This window comes from Microcaecilia unicolor, chromosome 4, assembly GCF_901765095.1.
Source record: "Microcaecilia unicolor chromosome 4, aMicUni1.1, whole genome shotgun sequence".
NCBI classification, from domain to species: Eukaryota; Metazoa; Chordata; class Amphibia; order Gymnophiona; family Siphonopidae; genus Microcaecilia; species Microcaecilia unicolor.
In genome coordinates, this window is record NC_044034.1 from 204,360,178 (window position 1) to 204,381,885 (window position 21,708).

Here is a 21,708-nt window from a genome sequence, read left to right on the forward strand (position 1 = left end):
TATTTTGTTTTATTTTTATTTTTCTTTTAAGCCTATTTTTATCTTACACCCTTCAGGGTGCTTTTTTTTAAATATTTTAATCTTTTTTAATTTTTTTAATTTTTTCATTCTCGATGCTTTGTTTCTTACCATGCCTCCTTCCTGAACCCCATTTATACCCACAACCCACCTCCTAGCATTATGACTTCCTTCAATAAATTTACTGGTCTGTTTTAGTTTTGCCTTTCTCCAGATGGATACACGAATTCCGCTGACGTTCCTCACCGAGGACACGACTGCTAGCAAAGAAGAATTACCCGATAATGTATCTGATCTGAAGGCTATGTTGCAGCAAAGAATCGCTAAATTAAAAGACAGATGCACAGACCCCAACATTACCTGGTGTGAGAAACGAGACATTATTCAGCGTGAGTTTCGACAGATGCATCAATTGGTCCATGAGCAAAAGAGATAGGCTCTCCACTTACTGGAGTTGCAAAAAGTTTTGGCCTCTACCCTTCCTTCTGAATCATCTAGCTCGTAAGTCCTGCTGGCCTCCTGCAGCTGAGGGCTCAACCCTTGGTGAATGGTAGTCATTACAGGTGAAGAATCCATACCTACTGGCTATACATTGCAACGCATTATCCGTGCCTTTTTGCCTATTTCTGTTCACCATATTCCTTGCCCTCCATACATCAATAATTGAACATTTACCATCATCTCTAAATTCTAATTGTTTTTTTGTAGATACAATTTCATATATACTATTGCTATTTATGTAAATTGGCTTTTCATTATTGAACCCTTCTGGTTTCCCTTTTGCTTTTGTACTTAATTAACACTGTTTTCTCCATGTTTACATTGTCTTTCATGTCTATTCAATTCACCCTGACTATGCCCACTAAGATATAGCAATGTATCATTCAGGCATACAGTTATTTTGCTTATTCCTTTGCCAGCCTCTGGCTCTTGATGGACTGATTATGATGGTGTATGCCTAGAATAAAGACATGAAAAGATCCCACTTTGTACACCACAAGTACGTCTTCAAGATCTATCCAGGCCCAAATGATGTTAGATCCCCCAAGGTTGTGGCAATAATCTTTACACCTTGCAAACTACTGGACCATAAGTTTTGGGTCCATGTGAAAGATATACGTGTTTACTCAGCCGCAGAACCAGATGTTACAAGCCTAACCATCTCAAGACCGACAACTTCCTTCAGCAAGCCAGCCTGAAAACCCAGCCCTGTTAGATCTTCCAGATCTTCCAGATTCTTCAACGCTTCCACCGCCTCAACCATGATCGATGAAAGAGAATTTAGAACTGATACTTAATTTGAGAACTACTGTTGCTGTTTATGGACATTATAGATTCATATTTTGTTTTATTTTCAGTTTAGCAACAATCCTGTCTAGATACTGAAAAGGTTTTATTTTTATTTTCCTATTATTTCCTATTATTTCCTTTATTGTTCTAATTGTTTTTCTAAAAGTTTTCCCGTTATTTCTGTTTATGTAATTTAAAGTGAAAATTGATATTGTTCAGATACAAGGGTAACATCAAACCCTAATACTAGCTAAGATATCATAATGTAGATGTAAACTCTGTTAGTATCAACCTGTTATGCAATTGTTTAACTTTGGTGTAGGCTTACTTGAGCCGCATGTCTTTCTGTAGGTTTGACTAAGCTCCAAGAGGGGTAACGGATATATACAATGCTTCCCATACTTCCAGGTCATACTTGCTATCCACTTATTAGTGCTCATGATTGGATGCCAATGATGAGTACTAGTAAGGTCCAGGAATCCTGACCTATTTTAGGATTCTGAATACCTACAACCTTAAACAGCCTATTAGTATGATCCACCTGAAATTGCTATTACCCGCATACCTATATTTCATGGGATTTTGTAAATGAGCTCATGGATTAGTCCCATTCATAAAAACATTTCTCGCTACAGGTTTGAGTAAGTCTCAACCGAAAACTAAACAAATTGTACCAGTTGATCTTAAGACTCAGACAATTTGATGGCCTCCTAGAATACCTTCTGGAATGGATGGTACCAAGGTACGTTAACCCTGGTGTCACCCTATGGGATAGGGTGAAGAGGGGAATGTTAATATATGGCCTAGCTTTAAGGCTACCACTGGAATATTGCTGGCCAAAGCTATGCAGCCTAAAAACAACTGAAAAAGTACTGACTAGGCCAAACAACAAGTAAATGATTTAATATTTGAGAATCTGCAAAAAGCAGGTCTGAACAATGAGTCCTGCCACAAATTGGTACAATTTTTAAATCAAATATAGCATCTGTAATGAAAGATCAGATGAATAAAATGGAGCTTATTAGTTTTGGTATACAATGATACAGAGGTTATACAGAGTTCTTAAGATGGTGTGAAAAGTATTGCGACACAGAGAGATGTGGAACTGTTATCTCAACGTTTCCCAAAACATGCTGATAAGACCGCATGGGAAAGTCTCATGGGAAAGTATCATCTCAGAAATTGAGAGCTAGGTATCTAACCATTGACTTCTATGGAGAGGTTTGTGTATAAAAGAGGGGACAATTTGCCATAGCTTTGGAATGCTCCCCAACGCTTCTGTCAGACGGCAGGGCTCTGTCCGGTTGTACCCAGAATCTGTCTGCTGAATGTACCTGATTAAAGTCTGATGTCTGTATTTGTACCAACTTGAAGACTTGTCTTTGGGTAAGAAATAAAATGTATCTATCTATTTAAACCTATCTCTGTCTTTATTCTATCTTCTCTTTACCTTACATTTAGCTTACAAGGCACATCACATACACTCAGTCTCTGGAGAAACTTAGACAGATTTTTATTAGGCATTATCTGGGAACATAAATGGCCCAGAGTATACCTAGATCCAGGAACACAGAAAGCAGTAGTTATGGGAATTAGAATTCGATTACAGCCCCTAATGCAAACCCAGAGCAGACCTCCTTGTGATTGGGTGGCAATGGAGGTTGGAGAAATCATACAGAACCTGTTATGTGACATAGGTATCGTTAGCCCCCCGTGTGATCTGGAGTCAGAAAGAGGTCCAAGAGGGGGGGAATTAAAACAAAAGCTAATCAGAAAATATATTGTTAGTCCAATAAAAAAGGTACCATGTTATTTTCAGTAATTTTATGTTTTATTTCTATTTATTATCAATAAAAATAGTAAGTGCAAATTGTACTAGCTCCCTGGAGTTTCTATTTGTGTTGTATAGTGTGGATTGTGTGTTAGATCCTTTTTCCCCTTGCTTTTCTTTGGGTATTGTAAAACACTTACAAGTCGATATTCAAAGCGATTTAATGGGCAAAAAATGGCTCCTGGGTGATTAAATTGCTTGTTCAGGGCTAGCCAGTCATTTTTAGCAGCACTTAACCAGTTAGTGCTGCTGAAAAGGTCCAGTTGTCGCCTGTTTTCAAAACCAGGTATTATGGAGCCATTCCAGGGACAGATTCAGCACTTGGCCAGTTCGGTGCCAATATTCAGCAAGGTAACTATATAAATAGGACCTCATAAAAGTTAGTCCTATCTTTGAGGCCCCTTTACTAAAGGGTTGGTGTACAGCAATGGGCTTGTCATGCACCAATCCGGAACTACCGCCCAGTAGGAGCCGGGCGGTAGTTCCCACCCCCAGCACGCGCCATTCCTGGTGCTACAAAAATCTTTTCTATTTTTATTACCTAGCAGTAATTGGTCAGGGCCATGTGCTGACTGGTTACCACCAAGTTAGTATGGGAGTCCTTACCTCCTTACCGCCACCTCAATGGGTGGCAGTAAGTGTGCCTCCCCCCCCCCCCCCCCCCCAGAAATGGGCGTGCAAGTGGTTCACTTACTGCACAGCCATTTCTCTAAAAAAAGAGAGACAGCCTTTTACCCACTGCAATAAAGTGCATCAAAAACACACACTGATGCTTGTGCAAGCCCCCTTTTACCACAGCTTAGTAAAAGGACCCCTTTATGCAGTGGTGTCCTATATCCAGTTAAGTGCTGAATATCACAGCTAACCGGCTGTAGTGTAGCTGGAGTCTGGACATGACCTGGCACTGAATTTCTGGGTATATCACCGGCAGTGGTCAGCTCAATGCTGAGTGCTGCCAGCTGATATTTTTGTGAAACATGGTCAGTCAAACCTTAAACCTTGATATCAAACATATAAATGGCAAGTGACCGACTCACCTGCAAATGCGCAGTAGAGACTTCCCTCTCTGTCCCGCCCTCGCATCAAGACATGATGATGTCAGAGGGTGGAACAGAGAGGGAAACGGAGTCGGACTGTCGGACACTGCTGCTGCCGCTGGAGCCTGGAAACGAACATCACGCGCACCAACCTCCACCCTCCCCCCCATCCCCGCCGCCGCTCCCGCCCCCTCCATATCGGGCCCCCTGCACTGACCTGACAGCGCCTCACCTCCGTGTGGAAGCGCTGCAGGCAGCAGCAGAGTGATCTGCTGCTGCCTGCAGCGCTTTCACACGGAGGTGAGAGGCGCTGTCAGGTCAGTGCAGGGGGCCTGGCACGGAGGGGGGAGGGAGCGGCGGCGAGGAGGGTAGCTGGAAATCTCGCCCGTTTTAACGGACTTAACAGCTAGTCTAGTATATTTCTTTGGTGTGGCATCCACAGGACATAATGAAGCATGTCCTAAATACAACTATGTTTGCCTTGAAACATTTCCAGTAAGGGGTTCCCTCCTGAATGTTGGCACTCTCCTTTGCATAAGTAGCAAGTTTTCTCTTTTTTTTCTTGACCCCAGCTTGAAGAAGAAATGGCTGATGGGTGATAGGATAGAAGTCTACACAAAATCTATACCATGAAGTTACCAAAAGATACTTTTAAAAGAAATAGAAGAAAATATTTTTTTTCACTTAGCACATAGTTAAGCACTGGAGCTTGTTGTCAGAGGATGTGGTAAAAGCAGTAAGCGTGTTGTCTGGGTTTGGAAAGGTTTGGACAACTTCCTGGAGGAAAAGTACATAAACCATTAGTAAGGTTAGACCCCTAGGGAGAGTAGCATGAAGTCTTGCTTCTTTTTAGAACTCTACCAGGTACTTGTGGCCTGGACTGGCAAATGTTGGAAACAGGATACTGGGCTAGAAGGACCTTTGGTCTGACCCAGTATGGCAATTCTTTTGTCTCTCATGTCTCTTAACACTCCCCAAACCAAAGGTTATAAGCCACTCTATAAAACACACACAAACACAAAGGATCCACAATAAAAAGTCCCTTCCCTCTATAGGGATCACTCACTGATATAAAATTTGGATTGACCCCTCTGCAGCAAACTCAGTGAATGGGGGACAGTCTGCAGATGAATGCTTTCTCTGGCCTGCACTGTCTTCTACAGGGACACACTCTGTAGTAAAGTTTCTGATAGGCCTTTATACTTGCATTCCAAAGTTGATGAGGATGAGGTTGCCCTGGAAAATGTTTGATCAGAGTAGGAAGCAAGCTTTCAAGAATACTGGGAGTGCTTAAACTAACAAAAATTACCCCATCCTAAACACAGGGGTCCTTTTACTAAGCTGCAGTAAAAAGTGGCATTAGCACCCTTACATGGGTCTTTCCTGCATGATAAGGCCATTCTTACCTCACAATAATACTAATAATAAAAGTACCCATTTCCACTTAACGTTTACTCAAACATAAATGTACACACACATACATTATTATTAGTTTGGTTCCATTGATTTACATTTTTACCTCAGCCATAAAAATGCCTTTTTTTTCTCTTTTTTTGCATTAATGGTCAGGTTCTAATGTACTGATGATGATATAAGGTGAACACAACCCATTTGAAAGCAAGGGGATTTTCACTTCTGGTGGTCCAATCCCTTCAATAAATTTGATTTCAATAGTTAGACTTAGTAGCATTTATATATATTAAGCATATTCTAATGTTGCCATTATTGTGCAGCCATTTTTTAAATTACCATTTGAGCACTTACTATCATGCATTTTGTAGACTGTAAGTGCTCCTGCGTATTCTGTGCGCTAACAGTCTGTGCCCTGATCCTGGCTGGACAGATTTGAGTGGGCTGGAATGGAGTTCAGATGACAACTTCAGAAGTTGGAGAACAAGGCTAGTACCAGGCAGACTTCTATGGTCTGTGCCCTGAAAATGGCAAGGACAAATCAAGATCAAATATACATATGTATTATTACATCATATCTTATGCTATGAGTTTATCTTGCTGGGCAGATTGGATGGACCGTACAGGTCTTTATCTGCCATCATCTACTATGTTACTAACCAGCTAGCACATGATAATATAGTGCAGGAATGTCCACTCTCCTCCCTTGACAGGCTCTTAAAAATAAATAAATTAGAATTTTTTTTAGATTGCAGTCAGCATGTGCAGATTTCAGTGTTACCACAGGATGCGTTCGGTGCGCATTAGCGCCTAACACAGCTTAGTAAAAGGGCAAAGTGAAGGCATTTGCTTAATACTGGGGGTATTCAAACACCCACTGCACCCACAGAGTTTGCATCTATAGATACCCCTTCATGGATCTACCATAATCAATGGATGCCTCCACTGTACATGGTGGTTCTTTCTCTCCTTAGACCTTCCTCCCCTCTAAGATGCACAGTGCTGTCTGGAGGACAGATACTCCAAGGTAGGAGCTTATTCTTTATAACAGGAAACCCAACCCTGACCATTGTCATTTATGTCCTTCTCTGTGCCAGCTCTATTTCCATCTTTGTATGTTTACAGTGCCTCATCCAGGCTTCAGATTTAAATACTTACCAGTACACTTAGAGGCAGATGCAGCAACCAAACGTAATAAAATCAAAATCGTTAAAGTCCCTAACAATTTTTAAAAAACGAAGAATGCACCAAAAAAAAAGTCACACATGCTCAGATCGGTATTGAAACGTACAATGTATCAAAGAATCACAATACACATCGGTAATCGGCCCCTAAATCATGCGCAGAGCAGCCAAGCGTTTTTCTGGCTGCTCTGCGCATGCTGCAAACGTCAAAACAAACAAACAAAAAAGCCACAACACATACACGTGGCTACCCGGTCAGCAAAATCCAAAAACAAAGGAGCAGGAGGGGCAAGGGCGCTCGTCCGGAGCGTCCTGTATGGACGGCCTTGCCCCCCCCCCCCCCCGCTGCTCCCCACTTTCCGCCGCTTCCCCCCCCCCCCCACGAAAAACCAAAATTCTAGCAGCCCCGGTCCCCCTCCCTTCCTGTTCTTCTGCTTTGCAAAAGCTAACTCCACCTCCCGTCATTCTTCCGCCCCGTGCCCCGCCCCCGCTGCCCCCCCTAAGGTCGACTACGCCGCTCCCCCCCTCCACTGAGACCCCCCTCCCTATTACCGACCCGAGCAGCGCCTCTCACCTCTTTCTGAAGCGCTGCACGGGCAGGAAGATCTGTTGTGTTGGTCGCAGAGTCTCCATGACGTCTCTTCTTCCCTGGCCTAGGCCCCGCCTCCTTCTGACGTAAGTAACCAACGTCAGAATTTCGCTTTCTCGTGGGGGGGGGGAGTGGTGGACAGTGGGGAGCAGCGGGGGGGGGGGGGCATGGCCGTCCATACAGGACGCTCCTGATGAGCACCCTTGCCCCCTCCCGATCCTTTTTTTTTTTTTTATTTGATGTGTTTTCTGACGTCCTTTGGACCAATCACAGTGCTTTTAGCTCTGCTAATGCGCTGGGATTGGCTCAAAGTTTCACTTTACGATTTTTCCTGGCACAGAGCTGTCCTAACGAGAGGTCCAGACCTCTCGTTAGATTTCCTGCCTTTTTCCTGCGTAAAGGCAATCGGAAAAGGTTAGTGCATCTCGTTTCAATGGGGTTTTTACACTAATTGCTCATCTCCATTCCATTTTCGTTAGCTGCTAGCTTCCTCGGTAAAAGCCCTTTGATGCATGCAAGGGATCAAATTTTCCTCGTTGGAGGGTCATTAAAGGCTCATTAAGCTTTAGTGCATCTGCCTCTTAATCTGTTCAGAGATTAAAGCAAGCTGTTTCTGCTTGAGGTTCAGTTGCCAATCAACACAACAATGCAATGAGAGAGGAGGCTACAAGAGAAACAATTGGAAAAGCTGTAGCTGGCACCAGGCAGAAGTTGGTAGTTAATCCATAAGGGTCTTGATAGAGCAGGTAAGGCCCAGGGCGAAAAAAGAAAAAAAGGAAAGAGTGTCAGCCCTAGTTTCAATTCCCAGATTGGGGCCCAGATGCACTAAAAAATTGTTAGAGCCCTTCCCTTACCGATTCCCTTAATGAATCAGTAAGGAACGTGCATGCATCAAAGAATAGGAATGCAAATGAGCTGCTCGTTGTAGCTCACTTGCATTCTCTATTCCGTCGTTAAATAGTTGGCCAATCGGCTGGTCAAGCATGCGCAGAGCAGTCAAGCGTTATGCTGGCTACTCTGTGCATGCCAAATACGCCTCCTGTGCCGCCCAAAGACGCCACGCCGCTCACCCCCTCCAATGTGCCTCCATCCCCTCCATCGAAAATCCGATGCGGCTCCATCACCCCCTCCATCACCCCCTCCATCGAAAAAGATGTCCTTTTTGGCCGTAATTCACCCCCGCAATAATAAAAGCTTCCTTTTTGGCTAAACGCATTGTGATTGGCTAAGAGACTTCCGGGTCTCTCAGCTGAGTGAAGCACAGCCAAAAAAGACGTTTTTATTATTCCGGGGTCCAAAAAAGAGCCTGCAGCATCGGAGCCTGTTTGATTTCCTTTTTTTTATATATAGTGAAGAACGTCCATAAAGGACACTCCTGGTGAGCACTTGGGCTGTTTTTCGGGTGGAGCACTCCCATAATGGCCGTCCATGACGAGCACTTGGCCGTTTATGCCCCCCCCCCCTCTATTTTTTTTTTTTTTTACATTTTATGAAGTTTTCCAATCCCGCGCAGCCCCAACAAGAGGTACAGACCTCTCGTTAGATTTTCCACCGTTTTCCAGCATTAAGGCAATCGGAAAAGGTTAGTGCATCTCATTACAATAGAGGTTTCTACACAATTTGCTTATCTGCATTCCATTTTCGTCAGCTACTACCGTTGTCCGAAAAAAGTATTTAGTGCATGCCAGGGTTTACTACTGGCTCGTTAAGGGCTCCTTACGTTTAGTGCATCTGGCCCTGGGTCTTATATTCTCCAGGTTGGCTAGAACTGTGGTATTATGGAGACAACATTCACAGCACCTGATGAGAAGGAAGACCTAATTATCACATAACAACCCATGTATGGGCATACTACAGCTACTTTTTACCGTAGTTTGGTAAAAGGACTCCTATATATCTTCATGTCTTTTTATACATATATATCTTCATATTTTTAGATAATTCACACCATTTTGTGTACATAACCTATCATATCCAACTATTTTTGTTTTATACACCAATACAATAGAGCAGTGGTTCCCAAACCTGGTCCTGGAAGCACTCAGACGGTCAGGTTTTCAGGATATCCACAATAAATATTCATGAGAGAGATTTGCATGCACTGCCCCCACTGCATGCAAATCTCTGTTATGAATATTCAATGTGGATATCCTGAAAACCTGACTGGCTGGGCTGCCTTCAGGACCAGGTTTGGGAACCACTGCAATGGAGGGTTATATTCTTTCAGAATTGTTTTAGCCTTATTTCCACTTTTTTGAGGTTTTGGCACACTCTTTGCTGCCAATGTGTTTCAAAGGAGAGAAATTTTCTTTTTTATGTTCTGTTTCATATAATGACCATTTTTATTGCTGTTTTTTTTTCCCACGTACTAAGGCCGTTTTTCTCACAGTCTGAAAATGGCCAATTTTCTATTTTCTCAATTAATGGCCATGCACTAATGTTGCTGTTAGCGCGTGGCCAATAACAAAAATTAGCACATAAGCCCTTACCACTTCCCATTTTGTAGGTGGTAAGGGCTTAAGTGTGAAACTTGCACAAATCAGTTAGGGGTCCTTTTACCAAGCTGCAGGAAAAAGGACTGTGTGCTAGCAGCAGGGGCTGTTTTTCCCATGCACCAGGGCCATTTTTTCCGCAGTGGGTAAAAAAGCCCTCTTTCCAGATGGCCATGTGACAGGGAGCCCTTTGAGGTGGTGATAAGAGCTCCCGCGCTAACCCAGCGGTAACCAGGCAGCATGCGGTGATGCCTGATTAGCACTGGGTTATCGCTACACAAGCCATTTCCGGGGGCTTTCTTTTTCCCCCAGAAATGGCGCGCGCTCAGGGCACTACTACCACCGGTGGCTGCATTGGGCCATCGGTAGTCACGGAAGAGCGAGCGGTAAGCTCTGTAATAGGGCCCTTTAGTGTGTGGTAATGTACCTGTGCTAACTGATTAGCACAGAAACACACACCCTCCTTGGAAAATTTTTGAAAATTCTTTTCCACACTGTTTGCGCGCACATATTACCTCATGATGCCTAAGCATGTCCCACAGTAAGCCCTTTTAAGGTGCATTAGGCACATGTCAGCACCAAATACTGTTTAGTAAAAGGGCCCATTAATATTCTAAGACAAAGAGATCTCCGATCTCAATAGAAGTAAATTTGTCCCAAATACAGGGCCCTGTTTACTAAGCCGCGCCAGCATTTTTAGCGTGCACTAAATGCTAGAGTTGCCCATATGTTCCTAAGGGGTGACTTAGCATTTAGCATGTTCTAATCTTTAGCGTGTGCTAAAAACGCTAACACGCCCTTAGCGCTGCTTAGTAAACAGGGCCACAATCTACTGCAATGATGGTCAAATTCAAGTGAGGCAAAATTATCATCCGACAAATCCTGTTTCTCCAGACAAATGAACTGATGTAATTTTTATTTACAAAAATAGTCTGCCAAGTCATCAGCAGAACAACTGACAGACACATTCAAACTTGGATTTTTAAATCGTTTTAATAGCATGGAATATTTGAAGAAGACTTTTCCAAAACTCACTCAGTCCACTTTCTTTGTCAGTTTTGAGCTATATGATTAATTTTATGCATCGAGGCAAGATTCATTTACTGTAGCTTATTCCTGTGCCAAAACTCATTAACTGAGATGTCCTTTTACAAAGCAGCAGGCTTACCGATTGCTAAAACAGAAGTACCACCAGGCAGCCGCAGCAGCCTGTCAGTAGTTCCCACCCCCAGCATGCACCATTTCCAGCGCTACAAAAATATTTATATTTATATTGCAATTTATATTGCAATATTTATATTTTTGTAATGCCAGTGTGTATCCGGCGGTAATCAGGCAGTCCCGTGTGCTGCCCAGTTACCGCCGGGTTAGCACGGGAGCACTTACCGCCACTTCAATGGGTGGTGGCAAGTGCTCCTCCCTGAAATGGCCATGCAGCAAGTGCTTCAGTTGCTGCATGGCCATTTCCTTAAAAAAAAGAAAGACCTGCCTTTAATTACTGTGGTAAAAGGAGACTTAGGTGCACATCAAAAACACGTGCCAACGTCTGTGCAGGCCCCCTTTTGCCGCAGCTTCATAAAAGAAACCCTTAGTTCTGGCACAGGAATAAACTATAGTAAATGATTCTTAGCTCAAGGAATGAAATTAATCGCATATCTGTAAACTGACAAAAAATAGACTGAGTGAGTTTTAGAAACGTGCTCGTCATTTCTCAAAATTTACTAACTCTGTGACTAATTTTTTTGGAACAATAAAATTTTTTAGCCAACAAGATCTCACTATCAGCATTTTTAGCAGTAGTTCTCCATATGAGTTTGTCATCTACTGCTTGCATCTCAATTCAAATTTTTTTCAAATGCTCTACATTCACCTTTCAGCAATTCAAGCTCAGGTGTAAACCAAAGAGAACAAATATATTTCCTTTTAATCTTGAACCAAAAATAACATCAAGTTCATGACCATTCTTATGAGCTGTTGATGTGGAAATCCATTGTAGATTCAGATACAATACAAAATTGTTTTTAAAAAAGTAAATCAGGGTCATCTGAGTCATCAAAATGTATACTGAAATCATCTAATATGATATTAGTTTGAAAATTCAAACAATGCTGAGCAATAATCTGGCAACCCCAGATTATTGTTTTTAACATGTTAGGACAAATAAGGGATTAGGAATTGATTAAAACAGACCTGGGTACTGAACAGGAGTCTATTCCAGGAATACAGTGCAGCAAGAGGAACAGAGTCTGGAAGAACAGAAACTAAAATGACACCTGTTCAAAAGTAGCACATTAATAGTAAAATAATCTGTTTTAACAGTAGTCCATGTTGATAACTATACCCTTCAAATTCGTATCTTCTTTTCTCTCACTTCAACACACCCAGAACTGGAATTATTTCCTGTGTACTCCCCTTCTTGACAAGGGCATTCATATTTGATACCACTTTTGAGTTCTAGTTATCTTTTTCCTCCCCAGTGTGAATTTTTCAATCAAATGGAAAGATGTTTCATTTAAAGCCTTAGGTATTGATGTTTTAAAATTTGGCCTGAACCCCACTACACAATCTCCGAAGGAACCCTCCTAGGCTATGCTTATTTATTTTTTCTTGTAAACCGCTTTGAACTGCAAGTTAGCAAAGGCAGTATATCAAATGCAAATAAACAATCAACTATTTCCTGATCTTCCTGCTAGCACCACTCCCCAACCTCTTACCCTACTCATGTTTTTTCACAGAGCAGGAGAAATCTCCAGGCATGCCTGCCCAGTCAGTGAGGCAATGGCAAATGGTGCCTGCACACTGAAACTGGTTCCATTGCTAATTTCTGTCATACAATAAAATGGTGTTGGCCTCAGTCTGCTGGTACTGTTTACAATCGCTGCATCAGTGGAGCAGGAGTAACCAGGGATTGTCCATGTATCTGTGAAAAGATATCAGTGGGGTAGAAAGTTGGGTGGGGGTTAGAGGATCAGGAAAGGACCCAGAAAGGGTTCTCTTTTGGGGTGATGGCAGGGATGAGAACCCATTTCTTTTTTTATTTTGGTTTATTTTTCATTTAAAAAAAAAAGAGTCAGGCTGATATTTTTAAAGGCTGGTTGCCACAGCTGAATTAAATTTAGATATTTAGTGCCAATTTCTGAGTAGTGGACAGTGTTGAATGTCCAGACTCAAAGCTAACCATTGGTGCTATCCAGATATTGCCAAATTTAGCTCAATATCTAAATGAGTAACTAGACAAAATTAGGATATCCTGAATACTGCTGCTAACCAGATAACTCACAAGGACAACTCTGGCACTACTTGGATAACACTGGGGAGGACTATCCGGGAGGAAGGAATTGGTCCTGAGGGCAGCTACTAAAATCATCAGTGGTCTTTGTATAAAGTATATGAGGAAAGATTACAGATCTCAATATCTATACTTTGAAAAAAGGTGGGAGAGGGTAGATATGCTAAAGATGTTTAAATACTTCCATGGCATAAATGCACAGAAGGCAAGTCTCACTTGAAAGGAAGCTTGGGAATGAGGGGCCATAGGATGACGGTAAAAGGGGCAGACTCAGAAGTAACATAAGGAGTCGTTTTTATAGAAAGGGTGATGAATTCATGTAATGGTCTCCCAATGGAGGTGGTGAAAAGAAAGACTGTATCTGAATTTAAGACAGCATAGGACAAGTACCTATGATATCTAAGGGAGAGTAGATGGCATGGATGGGCAGATTGGATAGACCATATGGATGGGCATAATCGAAAGGGGCCGCCCTCTCCTCCTCCCCCATTCTCTATTTCTGTGGATAACACTCTCATCCTTCCTGTCTCATCAGCTCATAACCTTGGGGTCATCTTCGACTCCTCCCTCTCCTTCTCTGCACATATTCTGCAGACTGCTAAAACCTGTCGTTTCTTCCTCTATAATATCAGCAAAATTCGCACTTTCCTTTCTGAGCACACTACCAGAACCCTCATCCACACTCTTATCACCTCTCGCTTAGACTATTGCAACTTGCTTCTTATAGGTCTCCCACTTAGCCATCTCTCTCCTCTTCAATCTGTTCAAAATTCTGCTGCACGACTAATATTCCGCCAGTGTTGTTATGCTCATATTAGCCCTCTCCTCAAGTCACTTCACTGGCTTCCTATCCGTTTCCGCATACAGTTCAAACTCCACTTATTGACCTATAAGTGCATTCACTCTGCAGCTCTTCAGTACCTCTCCACTCTCATCTCTCCCTACATTCCTCCCCGGGAACTCTGTTCACTGGGTAAATCTCTCTTATCTGCACCCTTCTCCTCCACTGCTAACTCCAGACTCCGTTCCTTTTATCTTGCTGCACCATATGCCTGGAATAGACTTCCTGAGCCGGTACGTCAAGCTCCATCTCTGGCTGTCTTCAAATCTAAGCTAAAAGCCCACCTTTTTGATGCTGCTTTTAACTCCTAACCCTTATTCACTTTGTTCAGAACCCTTATTTTATCATCCTCACTTTAATATGCCCTTATCTCTTGTTTGTTCTGTCTGTCTGTCCTAATTAGATTGTAAGCTCTGTCGAGCAGGGACTGTCTCTTCATGTTCAAGTGTACAGCGTTGCGTATGTCTAGTAGCGCTTTAGAAATGATAAGTAGTAGTAGTAGTAAGGGCGCCCATCTCCGGGAACGGCTACGAGAAGGGGCGGTCCCAACCGTATTATCGAAAAAGATGGGCAGCCATCTTTTCTTTCAATAATATGGTTGGGGCCGGCCAAATGCCTAGGATTTGGGCGGATTTGAGATGGCCACCCTCGGTTTTCAGCGATAATGGAAACCGAAGGCGGCCATCTCAAAAACGAACACATTCAAGGCATTGGGTCGTGGGAGGGGCCAGGATTCGTAGTGCACTGGTCCCCCTCACATGCCAGGACACCAACTGGGCACCCTAGGGAGCACTTTTAAAAATAAAAACAAAACATTAAAATACCTCCCAGGTGCATAGCTCCCTTACCTTGGGTGCTGAGCCCCCCAAATCCTCCCCAAAACCCACTCCCCACAACTCTACACCATTACCATAGCACTTATGGGTGAAGAGGGGGCACCTAGATGTGGGTACAGTGGGTTTGGGGGGGTTGGAGGGCTCCCATTTACCACCACAAGTGTAACAGGTAGGGGGGGGGGTGGGCCTGGGTCCACCTGCCTGAAGTGCACTGCACCAACTAAAAACTGCTCCAGGGACCTGCATACTGCTGTGATGGAGCTGGGTATGACATTTGAGGCTGGCATACAGGCTGGCAAAAAAAGTTTTTAAAGTTGTTTTTTTTTTGGTGGGAGGGGGTTGGTGAGCACTGGGGGAGTCAGGGGAGGTGATCCCCGATTCCCTCCGGTGGTCATCAGGGCAGTTGGGGCACTCTTTTGGGACTTGGTCGTGAAAAAAAAGGGTCCAAAAAAAGCGAACCAAATTTTCGCTACGGCTGCCCTTCTTTTTTCGATTATCGACCCAGGGCGGCCATCTCTTAAGCATGCCCTGGCACGCCCCTGTCCCGCCTTCACTACCCTTCCGACATACCCCCGGGAAATTTGCTCGTCTCCGCGACGGACTGCAGTTGGGGGCGCTCAAAATCGGCTTTTGATTATACCGATTTGGGCGCCCATGGGAGAAGGGCGGCCATCTCCTGATTTGGGTCAGAATATGGCCACCCTTCTCTTTCAAAAATCAGCTCGATGGTCTTTATCTGCCTTTATTTTTCTCTGTTTTTATATATATTTAAAATGCCACTGAAAATCTTGGAATGGTACCAGTTAATGTTACTTAACCAGATAGCAACACCTGTTACCTGGATAAATCGATTTTTCTATTAGCAAATTGTTTAATTATTTTCATTTTAGATAAATAAAACAAACCAAACAATAAAACAAATCAAAAACTGTGTGGAATAATCAAAATGTCTGTGCATAGCCCTAACAAAATAATAGGGAGGAGTACAGGGAATTCCAGAACCTGTTCTGAATGAGCTGGTCCACTTCAGAAGAGCAGGGTGAAACTGTCAGGGCAAAGACAAGAAAGGAACAATTTTCTTAGGGAAAATGGGGGTGGGAAAGAAACTGATAAGGAAGCTGGAAAGTTAAAGGGAGTATGTAAAATTGTAATGGAAAAAAACTATAGGATTTTCTCCAACTTTGTAAGTAAATACTACTGCTGTTTCTAGATCAATAATGTTTCCCTCCTCCCCCCCCCCCCCCCCCCCCCCCCCCCCCCCATCAACACACACACTTTTCCTTTTTCAAACCTCTACTGCATTGCATTGTTTTAATCATTTTCTATTTTGAGGAGATTTCTTGTTTCTTCTCTCTCTCTCTTTTATTGTCTTCTTGTCCCTTTTCCACTTCTTTTTTTGTTTTTTTAAAGTTTAATTTCCTTGCCTAATCTCTTCCCCAGCACCCAAAAAATATAAGATGAAACTTAAAACTCACCAGTCTAGTTCAGATCCAGTCCAGAATGCAAACAGGCTTTGAAGTGAGGGGAATGAGCTGAAGGGTAGAAACTGTAGAAATATGGATCAGATGCTGACAGATCATTGGAGAATTCATGATAGCTGTATTCAGTCGTATGACACCAGGGCACCAGTAAACGGCAGCCAACAAGGCAAAAATAGAGAGGAATAAAGTCATACTTTTCTTCCAAAATTCAACACATCTTCATCTTTAAATCCACATTCTTATATTCTGTGAAACTCTGTGGTGATAGATGCTGCCACCAAGATAAAGAGGATTCCCAGGTAAGCAGTGAAACCAGCAGGGATTTCTAAAAACTAATTTAAAGCAATGTAATGGAGGTACCCTGACCTGCATAAGGAAGTCTGTTGTAATTTGATCTAGGTCAAGAACCAGTAAAAAAAAAACAAAATTAAAAAAGAGCAATCACCTGTTTCTTTGTCACTCTTGTTATTTTCCTACGGCAGAATGGTTTATCTTTCAGAGTGATCTGGACAAAAAGGTATGAGGTTTGCCTCCAATCCCTAATGCAAAAGCCTGTGCTCCACCCAGGTCAGTTAAGCTTTCCTCAACACAATAAAGCACCTCAGGTTGTCCTCTCTGTAGCCTTCCACATACCCAGGTCCTGTTCTACCTGGTGCTAGTCTATAATTATGTGCCACAACCCAATCATGGCCCAAGTTTATTATTGGGTAATAAAAGATTATCTTCTAGTTTATTTTTGTGTTCTAGGATTAAGGAAAATGTATAAAACCTAAAGGGATTTAGAGGCTCATTTTCAAGAGAAAAACATCTAAAAAATAGCACAAAGTGGAATTTAGACATTTTTATCTAAACAACATCCAAATCATGATTTTCAAAACTTAGATTTGAGACATTTTTCTTTGCAATGTGTGCAAATCTCATGGGGGCATGTTGAAGAGGGATTTGGGCATTCCCAAAACTTGGACATTTTTCTGCCATAATGGAACAAAGCAAAAATGTCTGGGGCTAAAGGTTAGACGTTATGGTCTAGACCTGTTTCAGTCATACCTAAGTCACTAAAAGGTGCCCTAAATGACCAGATGACCCCCTTACTCCACCACTGGTCACTGACACCCCCCCTTCCCACCCCCCACAGATATGAAAGAAACAGTACATACCAGCCTCTATTCAAACAACAGAATCAGAACCCAGAAAAAGTTATTTATGCGTTCATATGTCCCTGCAAACGTATGTATATTGGCAAGACCAAGAGGGCTCTTAATAAAATGGTGATAGAACATCATAGTGCACTGAATTAGAGAAATCCTTGATCGAACATGTGATTAAAATGAATCATAGATGTGAGGAATTCCATTTTTTGTGCTACGCAGCCCAAATATCCATTGGAGAGGAGGGGATGTAGACAAGCTGCTAGTTCAAATTGAACAAAGAATGATATTTGAAATTGGGGGACAGTTAAACCAAATGGTTTAAATAAAGAGTTAGATCATATGGCCTGAGTTAAGTTTCTCAATGGTGGAGTTTTGCCACTGGATTCTGTTTCATTTATAAACAATGAGGAGATGAGGTATTTTTAGTAAGATGTGATCTAATTTGCCAAAAAGGACATTTTTTTGTAGAGCACGTTACAAAAAAAGCTGTATAAGGTTTCTTAAGTAGATATATGATATTGTATATGTTGTTTTGTACATTTATTTGTATGTTCTTATGCATATTTATTTTTCAGATACATTTCAGCTTTTTATTATGTTAGTGTGCCTATTATATTTACCCCCCCCCCCCCCCCCCCCCCCGTTTACTAAGCCATGCTAGAGACTGCCGTGCGGCAATGCCAATACAGCCTATTCAAAGTGAATGGACTGTGTCGGCATTAGCGCAAGGCAGCCGCTAACCTGGCATATTAAAATTGGGAGTTAGTTCATCTGCAGACTCCCTGAATATCGGACTTACGGAAGCTGTGATTGACTCTGTAAGTACCAACAGACATCGATTTGTAAGTATACCTTTTATTATTTGACTATATCGTTTAGAAAGTCTGTTAGGTTGTTGTTTACATTATGGCCACACCTGTTCAAATTGTAGTAAGATATTTCCCTGCAAAGAAAGGACACAGGTGCAAACATATAAAAATGACTATCAAACATCTTTTCAAAATATTGTATATTAAAATTGTCAATTGATCAAATGATAAAAGGAAAGAACACATACCTAGTCTGTATCTCTACAAATAAGAACAACTAAAAAAACTGAAAAAATATATATGAAAATATAAATATATAAATATGAAAAATGTGGAAAAAATACTAATATGAAAAAATAATATAATAATTAAAATGATGATAAAAAATTAAAAAAATGAATGGTGTAAAATTAATAATTGAACAATGCATGAATAAATGGTGAATTAAAATAATAACCAAACAACAAAATCAAAAAGCAAAACAATATTAATAAAAAAATATAAATTAAAATATAATTAGTGTGTAATATTTACTTGCAAATTGCATATCAGGACAAGGAAAAAGAAAATGCAAAAAACCCACCACAAACAGCTGGAAATGTTACATAGATGATATTTTTTAATATGGAATGGGACAGTCAAAAATTTGGAAAGTTTTTACAACTGGTTAAATACTTTAAATCCAAATCTCAAATTTCAGATGAGTCGTGATGATAAATGCATACCCTTTTTAGATATAAAGATCAGCATTAAAGGCAATAAATTTATAACAGACATCTATAGAAAACCCACAGATGTCAACAAATTTTTGAATTACAGTAGTTGTCATAGTCGATCTTTGAAAAAGAATCTACCATATAGCCAATTCTTACGGTTACGGAGATTATGCTCCGACCCACGTACCTATCATTTTAGGTCGGTAGATATGACCAAACGTTTTTGTGAAAAAGGATATCCGCTTAATCATATTAATGAAGGATTCAAGAGAGCATCAAGTTTATCAAGATCAACATTATTGCAACCAGTTAAGAGGAAGAAAAATGATAAGATTGTTTGTACACTTCCGTTCAACCACATTGTCTAACCCAATTGTTAAGATCATCAGGAAACATTGGTATTTACTACAATAAGTCTCATCTCTCAATAATAAAGAATTACTCGTAGCTTTTAAACGTGAAAAAAACCTCAAAGACATATTGGTTCCATCAACGATGCTTAATGTATCTACAACAGTAAGAAATTTACCGGTTGGGCATTATCCTTGTGGATCTTGCTCAGTATGTAATGTCAACATGAAAACTAATGTTGTCCACATTCCATCATCCAATAAAAGTATTCATCTCAAAGAGTTTTCAAATTGCAAAACCAAAAATGTCATCTATGTAGCGATCTGTCCATGCGGGTTAGAATATATAGGTAAAACCAAGAGACTTAGAGGGGCATAATCGAACGCAAATGCCCATCTCCATGGGCGTCTATGTCCGAAAACGGGTACGTGAAGAGGAGGGACAGACCGTATTTTCGAAAAAAAAATGGATGTCTTTTTTTTGTTTCAAAAATACGGTTTGTACGGACCAAATGCCATGGATTTGTTTGTTTCTGAGCTGGGCAGGTTTTTTTTTTAGCGATAATGGAAACTAAAACCGGCCAGCTCAAAAACGTCCTAATCCGAGCCATTTGGTCGTGGAAGGGGCCAGGATTCGTAGTACACTCGCCCCCCTGACATGCCAGGACACCAACTGGGCACCCTAGAGGTCAGTGCGGTGGACTTCAGAAAAAGCTCCTACATGCATAGCTCCCTTACCACGGTTGCTGAGCCCCCAACCCCCTCCTCCAAAACCCACTACCCACAAATGTACAACACTACCATAGCTCTTAGGGGTGAAGGGGGCACCTACATGTGGGTACAGTGGGTTTTGGAGGCCTCCCATTTACCAGCACAAGTGTTACAGGTAGGGGGGATGGGTCTGGGTCCGCCTGCCTGAAGTGCACTGCGGTACCCACTAAAAGTGCTCCAGGCCTCTAGGACTTGTTGCTGCTGTAGAACCTTGGCACACCAGTTGACACCTGAAGACTAATGTCTCCGAAAACGTCCTTTATTGGAATAAGCACGTTTACTCACAGTTAACTGCAGATCAGAGGTTGTGCCCCAATGGCAAAGAGTCTCCCTAGTACTGAGATTAGCAGTAGATCAGAGCTGGCAGAATGCTGAACAATGCCCACTTTCAGTAACGTGGGTAACACATGAAAGGGAGCTATAACTGGCTTACAAAAATGGCCACTACCTCATGGACTACCGGAAACAAAACAGGGCACACTCTGACCCAGTAAGCAGAGGGAAAAGCACCATGGGAGTAGAGCCTACCAACATCGTGAGCATTTAACACTAGCTAGGGGAATCACGGAGCCCAATACCCTACACCCACCACAATGCACTGCTGATGTGACTGTGCAGTGCGCATAACAGAAAAGGTGTCACACTCACCCGAGAGCCACATCAGAACCAGGGAAAGGCTGTCAGAGGATAGAACACATTCTGCTGTCATGGAGGTGGGTACGGCATTTGAGGCTGGCATACAGGCTGGGAAAAAAAGTTTGTAAAGTGGGGTTTTTTGGTGCGAGGGGGTTAGTGACCACTGGGGGAGTCAGGGGAGGTGATCCCCGATTCCCTCCGGTGGTCATCTGGTCATTTGGGGCACTTTTTTGGGACTTGGACCTTGAAAAAAAGGGTCCAAATAAAGCGGACCAAATTCTCGTCAAAAACGCCCTTCTTGTTTCGATTATCAGCTAAAGACGCCCATCTCTCCTCGGCCGATATCCACGCCCCAGTCCTGCCTTCACCATGCCTCCGACACGCCCCCGTCCACTTTGTTCATTCCTGCGACGGAGTGCAGTTGAAGACGACCAAAATCGGCTTTCGATTATACTGATTTGTTTGCCCACGGGAGAAAGACGCCCATCTCCCGATTTGAGTCGAAATATGGGCGTCTTTCTCTTTCGAAAATAAGCTGGTTAGTATAAGAATCATTGAACATAAAAGTGCTTTAAAAAGGAATGCACTTGAAAAACCATTGGTAGCACATTCAAAGAATCTAGGACACCGCTTTCAAGAATTACGCTTCTGTGTCATATTTGTCTACAAGAGTAGTTGGCATGGAGGATCAGCTGATAACTTTCTCTTGAAAAGAGAACAATTTATTTTTGAATTACAGACCTTATATCCAGATGGTCTAAATATGGAAACAGATCTATCTGTATTTCTTTGAATTTGAGATTTACATACACCCATATCTAATATAATATGTTTTATGGTTTTTATTTTTAATATGTATATATTTTTTACTCATTTTTTATCATTTTACTTTTTATTATTTTTTAAATTTATTATTCACCAACTTGCAATAAACTTAATTTCATATATTAGTGTATTATAATATTTCTTTATTTGAT

The 21,708-nt window shown here is 41.8% G+C and overlaps 1 protein-coding gene across 2 annotated transcripts in view; it reads right to left on the reverse strand.

The window, feature by feature from the left end:
• The window catches only part of LOC115468955 (alpha-(1,3)-fucosyltransferase 6-like), a 59,698-nt gene extending 43,343 nt beyond the window's left edge, over positions 1 to 16,355 (reverse strand). Inside the window, exons 1-2 of one of the 2 annotated variants that reach the window (XM_030201141.1) lie at positions 12,042 to 12,127; positions 5,941 to 6,107 (exon numbers count right to left, since the gene is read on the reverse strand). In XM_030201141.1, the coding sequence (XP_030057001.1) occupies positions 5,941 to 5,950 (10 nt within the window). In that variant the 5' untranslated portion in view covers positions 5,951 to 6,107; positions 12,042 to 12,127. Of the gene's footprint in view, positions 1 to 5,940; positions 6,108 to 12,041; positions 12,128 to 16,292 lie in introns of those variants that run through there. The other variant, XM_030201142.1, reaches the window with a different exon arrangement.
• Positions 16,356 to 21,708: the final 5,353 nt, after the last annotated feature.